At 38.7% G+C, this 12531-nt stretch overlaps 1 protein-coding gene across 1 annotated transcript in view; it reads left to right on the top strand.

Annotated features, from left to right (window-relative positions):
- The window catches only part of CAP2 (cyclase associated actin cytoskeleton regulatory protein 2), a 137386-nt gene that overhangs the window by 14707 nt on the left and 110148 nt on the right, over positions 1-12531 (top strand). Inside the window, exons 2-3 of the mRNA XM_082345425.1 lie at positions 7114-7235; positions 10733-10833. Coding sequence (XP_082201551.1) covers positions 7115-7235; positions 10733-10833 — 222 coding nt within the window. The 5' untranslated portion in view covers position 7114. The remainder of the gene's footprint in view (positions 1-7113; positions 7236-10732; positions 10834-12531) is intronic.

Genomic DNA, 12531 nt, shown 5'->3' with positions numbered 1-12531 from the left:
TTTCAAAGCTCAGAGACTCTTGAAACTTCTTTGCAGTAAAAAGAAAATGGTGGCTTTTTTTGCTGTTTGTGAGAAGCGGGCACCAGAAATTCCTATAGGAAACTAAGGGAAAGATACGAAGGCGGGTACCTTGGCGATGTGAATGTGTCTCTTAATGAAATAACTCCCTGGCTTGACTGAGCAGGACCTGCTTCCAGCCCCCTCCCACTACAGCTGGGCAGAATATGTATTTTAATCACTTCTGATTTTCTAGATTATGAGCATTTGCTTAGCAGTTAGTGAGGACTAACTTAATGAATAAAACAGGCATGTTCAATGAACCAGTCAGTGAACGAATGAATAAATACCGTGGTTTGTTTCTTCTATACTGTATAATATTACCCTAATTAGTAATAGTGAATCACAGGATCACTCCCCCCAGTGACTGGTAGTTTCCAGAGAAAAGAAAGAAGGTAATTGATATAGTCTCAATAAAGACAAATAACAAACTAGGAAAGTCTGGTGTGATGATAGTTTAACAAATATTTTTGAATGTGGGTGGACTTATAGAGAAAGTGGTCCATTGTGATTATACTGTGCAGAGAGCTCACATATAAGCCAGCTGCCCCGCCTTACCATGAGACATTCTTCAAGTCTATTTTCTATTTAATCTTAGGCTTGTGATTTTTGGAATCCCTTGGATCTGTGTTTCCCTTACAGAACCAGGGGAGAAACTCACCACAATTATTTCTGCACCTTTGGCCTAGTGAGAACTTGAAACCAGCAACCTGGAAGACTTAGCTCTTTTATTAACCTGAAAATGTTACCAAAGGAGCATTTACTAGTTTTATGAATTTGCCATGGGAAGTTTACAAAACTCTTTGGACAATGTGGAGTTTTTAAAATTTTGAAATCCTAAAGCAAAAGGAGCTATGGAAAGCCCAAATGTTCACATTAGGGGGAGCAAGGGTGCTCTTTCAAATCACAGGAGGAAGCCACTGAGGGTTTCAGTGGGAAAAACTAATCTAGTATCTCCTTTTATTATTTTTTTTATTTTTAAATGTTTAAATAAACTTATTTATTTGTTTGTTTTTATTTTTGGCTGTGTTGGGTCTTCGTTGCTGCACATGGGCTTTCTCTAGTTGCGGCGAGCGGGGGCTACTCTTCGTTGCGGTGTGTGGGCTTCTCATTGTCCTGGCTTCTCTTGTTGCAGAGCACGGGCTCTAGAGCGCAGGCTCAGTAGTTGTGGCGCATGGGCTTAGTTGCTCCATGGCGTGTGGGATCTTCCTGGGCCAGGGCTTGAACCCCCGTCCCCTGCATTGGCAGGCAGATTCTTAACCACTGCGCCATCACGGAAGCCCTAGTATCTCCTTTTAAATGGAAATTTCTCCTGTGAAAATCTGGCTTTCCGCCTGATCTAGGATTATGCCAGTGAGTGGGCAGGTGAGGGAAAGGCAGTGAGTGGTAGCCAATTAATTAGTCAATCAAAAAATATTTATAGAATTCTCCATGTGTGCGGCAGCATGCAGACTCAATGGGAGATACAAAGAAAGTAAGATACAGCCTCAGCCCATGAAAAGCTAGGACTGGTCTCCTTGGGAGGCAAGGTGTGCATGTGCTAGCAGAAAAGATGGCATGAGGCAGTATTTTAATTGGGCAGTCTGTCTTGTAGATACCAAGTGTGTAATACAAATTGGCTGTTATTCTGGGCTTATCACCATTTACTCTGTGCCATGGGGTGTCAACTGTTCAAAAGCAGCTATGAAAGCTGCTTTTATAACTGGTTAGACTGAGGAGTTAGGGCCTTAGCAGACTCCTTGCCACTGAGCATAAGATGGTTTGGTTGAGAAAGTATGAAGGATGAAGGATTGTTTTTTTTCCAAAAATGGTTCCACAGAGATTATGCTTGTGTCCTTCTCAGAGGACTATTTAAAAGCAAAAGAGTCATTATAAAAATGTTCAGGGGGGAACTTTGTGGCTACAAAATTACTAATTACCTAGCAAAATTTTTATTTTATAGTAACCATTACACACATGGACTTGAGAAAACTCTTTTAGAAATGTTGGAGGAATAAGTACTTGGAAAAGGAAAGTGAAATGTTGAAAAAAAAATAATAAGGGTGTACTGACCTGAAGTTTTCAGCTAGTCATTTCCATTAGCCAGATCTTCTAGATGATTGCTTAACGTTTCAAGTACACGAAAACTTGATGTAGTGGTATGTAGACCTAACTATTCTCATAAGAGCAGTGCAAGATGGGATATCTTCATGACAGTAGCTAACATGTTTGTCACTGACCACATGCCAGATTTTTTATGTTTTTACGTGCATATTTATAGCAATCCTATGTACAGGTAGTACAAAGCAAACCAAAATTAAGCTCTTTTCCCAAAGTCCCCTAGCTAGTAATTCCAAAGCCAGGGCCCCTCTATACTACCCCAGTTAAATATAAGCAAAACAATTGAGACCTTTATAAAAAAGGTTTGAAAGTGTGGGGAACTCTCCCTTTCTGAAAACTGCTGTGAAAAAGGATAGAAATACTGTTTCTCTTCATGCTTTAAGTGTAGTCATTGGACTCTGGACATAAAATTGGACAATGTTAGGGACTAAATATCTGTAATTTAACAATGGGTTTTATAAGATGACCAGTGAAGCAAAAAAAAAAAAAAAAAAATTTTTTTTTAAACAATGACAGCTACCTTTTTTCCTAGGAAATTGTTTCTAGAACACCTTATTATTCCAAGACAGTATATGAGAAAATACTGATTGGCTATATTCTTATTGAAGTGTATGAAGTTTTTGTAAATGTATTCAGTTGATGTGAGAGAAGTTTGAATTTTAAGTATTTAGAATGCTAACTTCTTTATTTGAAAAAAACAAACTTGTTTTATAAACTCACCCACAGACAAACAATATGCAATTGCCCGTTCTCCAGTCTTTTCTACACTCTTGAAAATCACTTATAAGAAAATGTTTGATCAACAACAAAACATATTACCATGAAAGTTCAAAACACTGGGGATAAAGAGTAGATCCCCAAAACTGGGGATAAAGAGAAGATCCTCCAGAGAGGAGAACACAGGTTACGTCTAAAGGATGAAGAATCAGAATGGCTTTGAACTTCTCAACAGTTGCCTAGGAAGCTAGAAGAAAATGGAGTGAAGCCTTTTAAATTCTGAGGAAAATTTCCAGCCTAGAATTCTACACTCAGCCAAACCAGCAGTCAAAATATAGATATTTTCAGACTTGTAAGGTCTCAAAAAAACATTGACCTTTCATGTACCTTTTTTCAGAGGATAATACTCTTCCCGGTTAAAGTGCCCCAAGAAAGAGGATGATACCGAATCCAAGAAACAGGTGATCCCACACAGGAGGGGGGGCAGGTGGAGGCAGAGCCCGGGTGACAGGTGTGCAGCAGGCCTGCAGAGCAGTCTTGCAGTTCGAGTGATTCTCCAGGAGAGACGCCTCTGAGAAGAAAAAGCTAAGAGAATTCCAAATGTGTTTGGCCCTTTGGAAAGGAGACTTACACAACTGGGGGAAGAACTTGGGGATGAGTAATTATTTAAGTACAAAGAAAACTGAGAAGCTGCAACGACACGGCTCTAGGAAAACAGGTTGTGCAAAACATGGAAGACAATCGTAGCCTACCTCATGACTCGGCTATGAACGATCGTAATTATGTTAACACTGATGATTGGTCACACAATAATTGTGATATAACGCTATTGGGAGGAGGGGACAAGAGGAAATATGCATTAATGTGCTGGTGGCGATTGGGCAGTAGAAGAGTATAACCTCATGTTTTTGGTGGGAACTCAATGGATAATGCCTAAAACTGAAGAAAATAAACAAGACAGAGATAGAACCATGCTATTCAGAGATAAGGAGGTAATTACTAAAAGAAACAGCTAAAATAATTGAACATGGTTGACTCTCAAGACAAAGAATGAAAGGAGGCAGTCAGGGGACTGCTGTGTTTTTGTGATAAGCCTTGTAGAACTACTGACTGTAAATTCTGTGCGTTCTTTGATTAAAAAAAAAAATACTTAAAAAAAGAAAGGGGGAAATTCAAATAAGAAAAAAATGACAAGGATGAGTTACACTTCCCATTATAAAGAAACTCAAAATACTCAAAAATTAATACAAAACAAGGAATTAAGGTTAATCTCAAGTATAATTTCCTAAAACATTAAAAAGAGAAAGTCATGAAATTCTACGTTCCTCTCCCTTTTTCTTTCCACCCATCCTCACACTCTGGTCAAATGTTTGTGTTTATTCTCGATTAGCTGTAGGTTATAGGGGAACTTCAGCTTGGAGTTGCCTTCTACTTGAATAGGACGACTAGGAAATCTGGAGGCCAAGTTTGAGCTGCATCATCTAACCCAGTCTCTTGATTCTCCAGCTGTGTATCTGGCTTCTCTTTGCTTCTCCTTAGATTCTTAGAACTTCTTACATCCAGCCATCCTGCCATATCCCCTTCCTCTGTTGGCTTCCTGATCCAAGCTCATCTGTCCACCTGGCCCTGACTCATTCCTTAGCCTGACCTTGCTGCCTACATTTGCTTTGACTGCCCTATCCATTTCCTCAGCCTAATTCTTAATTCCTGGCTCCCACCTCCTCATCCGAACTTGGCTAAATCCACTTTGGAAAACCAAGGCGAATGGAACTGCCTGGGAAGAATTTGGAGAATCCACAGCTCTGTCCTTTCTTCATTCTTGAGAGCCTGGCTGGCAGCTGAGGGCACATGTGGGGGGAAGTGTTTGTGTGTGTGTGTGTGTGTGTGTGTGTGTGTGTGTGTGTGTGTGTGTGTTGGGAGAAGAGGGCACAGCTGTCTTGGACTGTGTCATTTTCCCTGGGAATGCTAATGTGTATTTTTGATATCCTGGTATAGTCTTTCTTTTATTTGTTCTTCCGTGTCTCTTAGAAACTGTTCTAAAATTTTAAACCCAGAGGCATCTTTCCAACTTGCATGAGCTGTATTTTGACCTCTTAAGAGGCTGTGGCCAGACTTCAGCTCCTGGTGATTTTACACGAAGTGACATCTGATTTCGCTTTTAGACTGCATTCCACACCAATCTGCCCAGCCCTGCAGTTTATGGGCTCACTCCTGCTGTCTTTCAACATATGGAGCGCTACTAGATAGTGTGAGTTTGAGTCTTGTCAGGGAGGCTGATTAAGCCACAGGCAGGGACAGCAGTGCTGTGTGTGAAATGTACCAGGCCTTGCTGAACAGCTCTGGGAGTGGCTGGAGGTGGTCGGTGCTTCTCTGCTGGGGGACAGGGAGCTTGCTAACAAAGCAAACACATTTTTTTCTATCATGGGCTAGGTCTATGGTGGTAACATTTGGCACGTTGAGTAACAGGGAACATAGATAACTGTGAACAGATGGGCAACTATTAAAAGATTTGAGGGGCTTTTATCATTTCTCAATTGGCCTTCACCTACCTACAGGATACCCAGTTCCCTTGTAAGATTACGTAAAGAATTCAATTAAATTTCTTCTTCCGTTTTTTTTTTTTTTTTCTTCAATTGCAATGGAAGCAAAAGCTCTGACGTTAAGAGGAAAAGAATAGATGAGAAACTTCTAATTTTGAATCCCCTTGGGATTAGATGCTGATTTCGGCTGGCAGAGAACACTGCCCCATATTTTGAAAGAATAGCTGCTGGCAGTTTCAGAGGAGATGACTTTCCAAAATAGACAGTGAACTCCCCCATCCGTATCTGGTGACCATCTGACATTTGGACACAGAATTACAGAGCCATCCACATGTTTCGATATGTATAACCTTGCTTTTAAAAATGGCAATGGCAAGTCATTATTATGCTTAAGCTCAAAACTAGCAGAATACAAAATACAAAAGAGAAATGCATTACCTCGTTCCCAGCAGCAATAGAAAATATTTACACATCTTAGAGCAATAAAATTTCTCCATACCCTGGGGCAGTGTTGTCTCTGGTGCAGGAACATGCTAGTCCTGTTTGGCTCAGAATGATACTAGGAAAGTTCATAAGAGTGAGAAGGACTCTGGACACTGATTAAGATGAGGCATGTTTCCCTCTCTCGGAGCAGCAGCCTGATTTTGCCCAAACCAGTCATAGGTTGGTATGGTCAGAGTTATGGTACCTGTACACTGGATCTTATGAACCTGGCCAAATTCGATTGGGTTGCATTCATCAGAGGTGGCCTTAATAACATTACAATCGAGGGCCAATAATTTTAAAGTACTTGTTCTCAAGCTACTCAGTGTAGCTATCTATAATAAAATATGTTTGGAAGCAGGAAGGATAGATAACCAGCCCCACTTTTATTCTCAGTCCCTTAGCTTCAAAACCCATTTATCCCAGCCAAGAGTGCTGGGTAAATGAAGATCCCTGTGTCCAAAAACAACCCCACCTAAGACTAAATTTTTTCTAGCAATAACTAGCAGCAAAGGGAAATAACCATTTTTATTATTTTATATTAAAACTTCCACCATTCAGAATAATTGTAATTTAAAATAATTCATCAACAAAAGTGCTGGAACAAATTATAATAAGTAGAAGCCAGCTCTTGGAGGGGATGGCCTTTGTTGCCTGCTAAGTGATGCAGTTTGATAAACTCATACTTCTGTGCCAGGCTCTTTGGTTTAAGGTAATTGTGTAAACAAGGATTATCAGTGGGTTTAGTGTCCCCTGGAGAATTATACTTTAACAGAAAGAATTGTTGGAAATAGTTAAAATATGCTGTCACCATTTAGCAGAAATGTTGGTAATATATGTTCAGAGGCTTTTAAGTAAATGCTATGTATAAATTGTATCATAGAACAAAGAAGCATGCAAGGAGACACTTGATCATGGTGTAAAGAGAATGAATATTTGTGTACTGCAATATGAGGCTTGTAAACATCACTGGATTGAATACAAAATAAGCTCAATATAATTTGGGTTTTTTTTCTGCCCCTAGTTTCATGGGTTTTTTTTTTTTTTGAATTTCACCTATTTTCCTGACATGTAGAAGTACTCTCTAGGTAATTAAAGCCATAGCCATTCCGAATAATTTCTGTTTTCCTTCTTGCTGATGTTAAGTTTAATGGTGTCAGCTTGCTAATCCTTCCTGATGCTCACGTGGCCTCCATTTGTGCCGGTGTTTTCCTAGGATGGCAGAGATGCAGGGGCTCATGGAAAGACTGGAGCGGGCCATTGGTCGACTGGAGTTGCTGTCTGCAGGGTTACACCGGCCTCCTGGGGACTGTGGGGAAATGAACGGTGTCAGCGGAGGTAGGGCCACAAACTGTTGTCATTACTGATCTCTATGTGGGTCACTTAATTTTGTCCCCATCATTTAGTTCTCATGAAATATTTCTATCAACTTTAACTCCCCTACTCCTTCCTTTATATGTGACCGTGACATTAACCAAATGCAAGCGATCCCTGAAAAAGAGAAAGAGAAAAAGAAAAAAGTCTCAACCCACAAGCCACAAAAATTTCCTGTATCTGCGCATGTTAAGAGCATAATCCATGAGCCAAATGTCATTATTCTTTCGTTTTAATGTTTATGCTGCTCTTCCACACTCAGTGACTAAATATATTATCTAAGTAATTATCAACAAGAAACTAACGTTCCTTATTAGAATGTAAATTGGAAGGAATTATCATTCTGCACATTTTAATTTTAAAGAGAACAAGTCATTAAATTTAAGAACTGCAGTTTTAAAGGAAGAGAGTCTGATGTGAAGCCAAATATTACTTCGATGTAACATGACCACATCACATTGTTTTACTTTTGCCTATTCCTCACCAAACACGTTTTTTAAATTATATGCTAATACCACACTTTTTAAAAAAGATTTTATAAATTATGTGATCAAACATATAAAAAGTTAACTACTTCTTTAAAAAAAAATACCATGCACGACCAGCTCTCTAAGTTATCTACAGTAATTTTTCCAACTTCTTCTTCTCTTAGGTTGCAGAATTAGCAAATAAAAATACAGGGTATCCAGTTAAATTTGCATGTCAGATAAACTACATTCTTTTTTTTCTTTTTGGTTAGAAGTGTGTTCCGAATACTGCGTGGGATATACTGCATGATACACACTTATTCAAAAATTTATTCACTATTTATTTGAAATTTAAATTTAACTGGGCGATCTGTATTTAATTTGGCAACTCTGTTCTTGTCTCACACACATTTCCTCCTTATCTGACCCATTTTGAATTTTGTCAGGCTTTTGGGGCTTGAGAAAAGCCTTGGGGAGGAGGGGGCTTCAAAAAAAGCTTTCACCAGGCAAGAGCCACATGGGTGCTTCTAGAATTTCAGGCGTATTTGGAGCTGTGCCTTGTATTACGTGCGCTGGGACAAAAATTACTGTGTGAGCACAAATGCACAGGCTGGTTTTTTTTCTCCCCCCCGACTCCGAACGTAATGCTTTGAATGAATTGAAAGGGGGTGTTGTTTAAAGGAAAGCTGCCAGGGGCCTGTAAATTTTTTCCGCATCAAATGAGACATATCTATGATTTCATTTTAAGCCTCTTTTTGTTAACTATGGAGTTGGTATATGAGATTCAGTAGACTTTATTTATAAGAAAATACTTTCATGTTCTCTTTAGTAACTTTGTTTCCTTATGCCTTTGGCATCAGGTGATCAAAAGACATTTCTCTGAGATGACTGCCCACAAATGTAAAGCCTGTGAATACAGAAAGTTAAAATCCAACTCCCAGGAGACTGTGTAGTGTTGCTGAGTAAAGGGGAAAAAAAAAACTCCAATAATTTGAACCTCACATACACAAAGAGGTAAAGACACTTCGTACTTTCTTCAAAAAAAAAAAGAAAATTAATAAGCTAAGCAAAATTGGAAGGCATATAATTAAATTACTTAAGTATTTAAACATATATTTTCTAATATAACAAATCATTCCAAACCAGTTATTAAAGTAAGTTATCTTAAAACAACTTAGCCAGCAATTTATTATCCTATTGATAATATGAAATGAAGAAGGATAATTAGTAAAATGTCTGAATGATATTCATCCTTAAAACCTTTTACTTATCCTAAACAACATCACTTCCGTTTCTTCTTAATTAGTCAGTTTTGGTGATTTCCTAAATTCTATTTTTAACAATTCCTTAAGGACAACCTCTCACCTTAAATGTAAACATCACCATTACAATGATGTTGTAACTAAAGTTAATTTTTTTTTAATTTAAAAAGAAACTTTTAGAAGGAACCCAATCCAGTACAAATCCATAGTATGCACAGATCAAAGAACTGCCTTATGAGACTGTTGTTATGATGTGTTTTATGTGTTTTCCCCCCACCCTGACAATCAGGTGAGTTTGACTCAACAGTTGAAGAAATTTTTTCATGCCTGCCAATTGACAAGCACTATGACAGGTGCAGGGGAATCTAAGATGAATTATACACAGTCCTAATCCTCCAGAATCTTTGGTCTCGATGCATTACTATTCAGGGCCTCAAATGCTTTGACTAAGAGTTGCTCAAAGGCTGTAGGTTGGGGAGAAAGACAAGTCATTAGAGGCTGCCTGGAGGAGGTGTGAGCAGAGCTGACTGATGAAAGGAAATTGATACCCCCTTGCCTCGTTGTCCATGCTGCTATGTAGAGGCCTCCATCACATTTGAAGAGCTTTCTCCCACTTTAAACACCCAGCAGAGACCTCTCAGACCTCTCCCATGGCAACAAGCAGGTTTATCTGTTTCCAGATGGATCCATAAGGAATCTTCGGGTTTACACCCCTTTTATGTTATAGGAGTTGGTACATACGGCATTTTGAACTTGAGGATAAGTCAGCTTCAATACCCTGCTTAGAAGTTAGACCGTAGGTGCAGAGAACTGTAAACAACTGTTTCTATCACTCTTTTGTCCTGTGGAAATGGGCAAGTGGGAACCAGGGAAAAAGAAGGAGGCTTTATCCTACGCATTTATGAGCATGGATATTCCTGTCCAGTATAAGAAAGGGACTCCTAAGTTTGGGTTTGGATTTTAATAGCCTGTACTGCTGAATTTCTCAATATTATCTTTCTCAATATTAGGGATATGCAATCAGGGACTTAGACTAAAATTTTTTTTTGTTAATTAAAAAGCAGGGAAAGAAATGCAGAGCACACCAGGTTGGGCCATTGTCACTTCAGCTTTTACAGTAATTTGGCAGATCAGCATTCACTATGGATTAGCTCACTAGGCATTTTTATGCCCACCTAGCTGTCTCTCCTCCCCTTGGGAAGTGAAGAAGGAACAAAATGCGTGAAATCAGCTTGCTTTTCCTACTTGCCCAGACTTCGTGATTACCTTTTAATTGTCCTGAGTAATCTTGGTAACTATTTGCAAGGTGGTTATAGCACCTGGACAGGTCTGTGTAGAAGAACGTACACTGGCTTTGGATTCATAAGGCGTGTTCAGTTTTTGGATCTGCCACTTATTTGGTATAGAGCTTTTAACAAGTCATGTGTTCTGTTTGCATCTTCATTTCCTCATCAGTCAAAGTGTGACAGTGCTACTTACCTCATGGGTTTGGGGGAGAACCAAATGAAATTATGTAGGTGAAAGTGCTTACTCTGAAGGATGAAAAATAGGAAAACACTGTTTTCTTGAGCCATTGAGAAGTGTTTAATAAGTACATATTGGGTGAATGAATGACTTAGTGAATAGGAAGAGAATGATATGAATGACATTAAACTTCCATACTACTTATGGCAAAGCAGTACCAGCTTTTCACTAAACTACCAGGGAATAACAGAATGTTCTTTTTCCAAAGGTGTGGCACCCTCAGTGGAGGCCTTTGATAAGCTGATGAACAGCATGGTGGCTGAGTTTTTAAAGAAGAGTAGGATCCTGGCTGGTGACGTTGAGACTCATGTGAGTACTTTCCTCCCCCATTCTCTGTGGAAAAGATGACTGCTATTAAAATTTTTTTAAAACAATGATCATAACAAGGGTTGGTGAGGGAATGGAGAGATTGGGACTCTTGTGCACTGCTGGCGGGAATGTAAAAGGTGCAGCCAGCATGGAAAAGAATATGGCAATTCTGTAAAAAATTAAAAATGGAACTATCATATGGTCCATCAATTTTACTTCTGGATATATACCCAAAAGAATTGAAAGCAAGATCTCAAAGAGATATTTGTATACCCATGTTCGTAGTAGCATTATTCACAATAGCTGCAGGGTGGAAGCCACCCAAGTTTCTGTTGACAGATGAATGGATAAACAAAATGTGGTTTGTACATACAAAGGAATATTATTCAGCCATAAAAAAGGAAATTCTGACACATACGAAAACATGGATGAACCTTGAGGACATTATGCTAAGTAAAATAAGCCAGTCACAAAAAGATGCTGTATGATTTCATTTATCTGAGGCATCTAGGGCAGTCAAACTCATAGAAACAGAAAGTAGAAGGGTGGTTGCCAGGGCCTAGCGAGAGGGAGAAAAATGGGAACTTGTTTAATAGGTTTAGAGTTTTAGTTTTTCGATGCAAACTAAACTCCAGAAAGAATTCTGGGGATCTGATGCACAACAATGTGAATATACCTAACACCACTGAACTGTACACTTAAAAACGGTTAATATGGTACATTTTATGTTGTGTGTATTTTACCACAATTTTTTAAAAAAGTGCAGCCTGAGGAAAAGCAAAGTCATAGAATTCGATAATCTCTGGATTGGTAGAGACTTTTCATGATATCTAGGCCAGCCTCCCAGTTTTAGACACCTTTTATGCATTTTTAAATGTTTAGCATCCTCCCTGAGGCTAGTTGTTATTCGCATGCATTTTATGAAAATGTAAAGTAAAAGCCAAACCAATTAAAAACCTAAAAGAGATTTATCACCAGGTTCTTCTTATTTATTTACCTTTGTTTCTTGCAAAGGATTGAATTCCACATCCATCTGCTTGTAGATTTCTCGGCAATGAGAGAGTCCTGGCAAAATCACTTTTAGTATAGACTCACGGAAAATCTGATTCTTGAATAAAGTTGTGGTTTGTGGTTAAAAACAAACAGACAAACAACAACAACAACAACAACAAAAACGTATAAAGGGATTCTCCTTCCCCAATTAGACTTTATATGCAACACTCAACACCAGTCTTCCAGGGGATCTGGTGACTCAGGTTATACCATTGGTTCCAGATTTGTAATTAAATAGGTGCTTATCTCATCACATTTGCAATGTATTTGTTCACCACATCTAAGAAAAATGAAGATTCTTCTCATGGCCTCCATTTTTATTAAACATACCTGCTGAAATACTCATTGGCAAAAGAGAGGAAGCGCTGATGTACAGGAGTTCTAGAAAAGTCTGTGTAGTAAGACATATTCACTTCTAATGTATCACAGAGCTCTAGAATTGCTCTGGTCTATTCTTGAGCTTGATGTTTTTGTTTACAGAAACCTGGTCTGTAGTAAGGTAGTGGCTGAGCTTCTTATAATGAGTCATGATAGTACCCGAAAGCTAACATATAAAATGGAGTATTACCCCCAATACACTTAATGAGATTCTTGAATGATTAAAGAACACTTTACTCTCTTGAACACTATTACAATAATTATTAT

The sequence above is a fragment of the Balaenoptera borealis genome, assembly GCF_965194805.1.
Source record: "Balaenoptera borealis genome assembly, chromosome: 12".
Lineage (NCBI taxonomy): Eukaryota > Metazoa > Chordata > Mammalia > Artiodactyla > Balaenopteridae > Balaenoptera > Balaenoptera borealis.
This window is presented reverse-complemented; position numbering and strand designations above follow the sequence as displayed.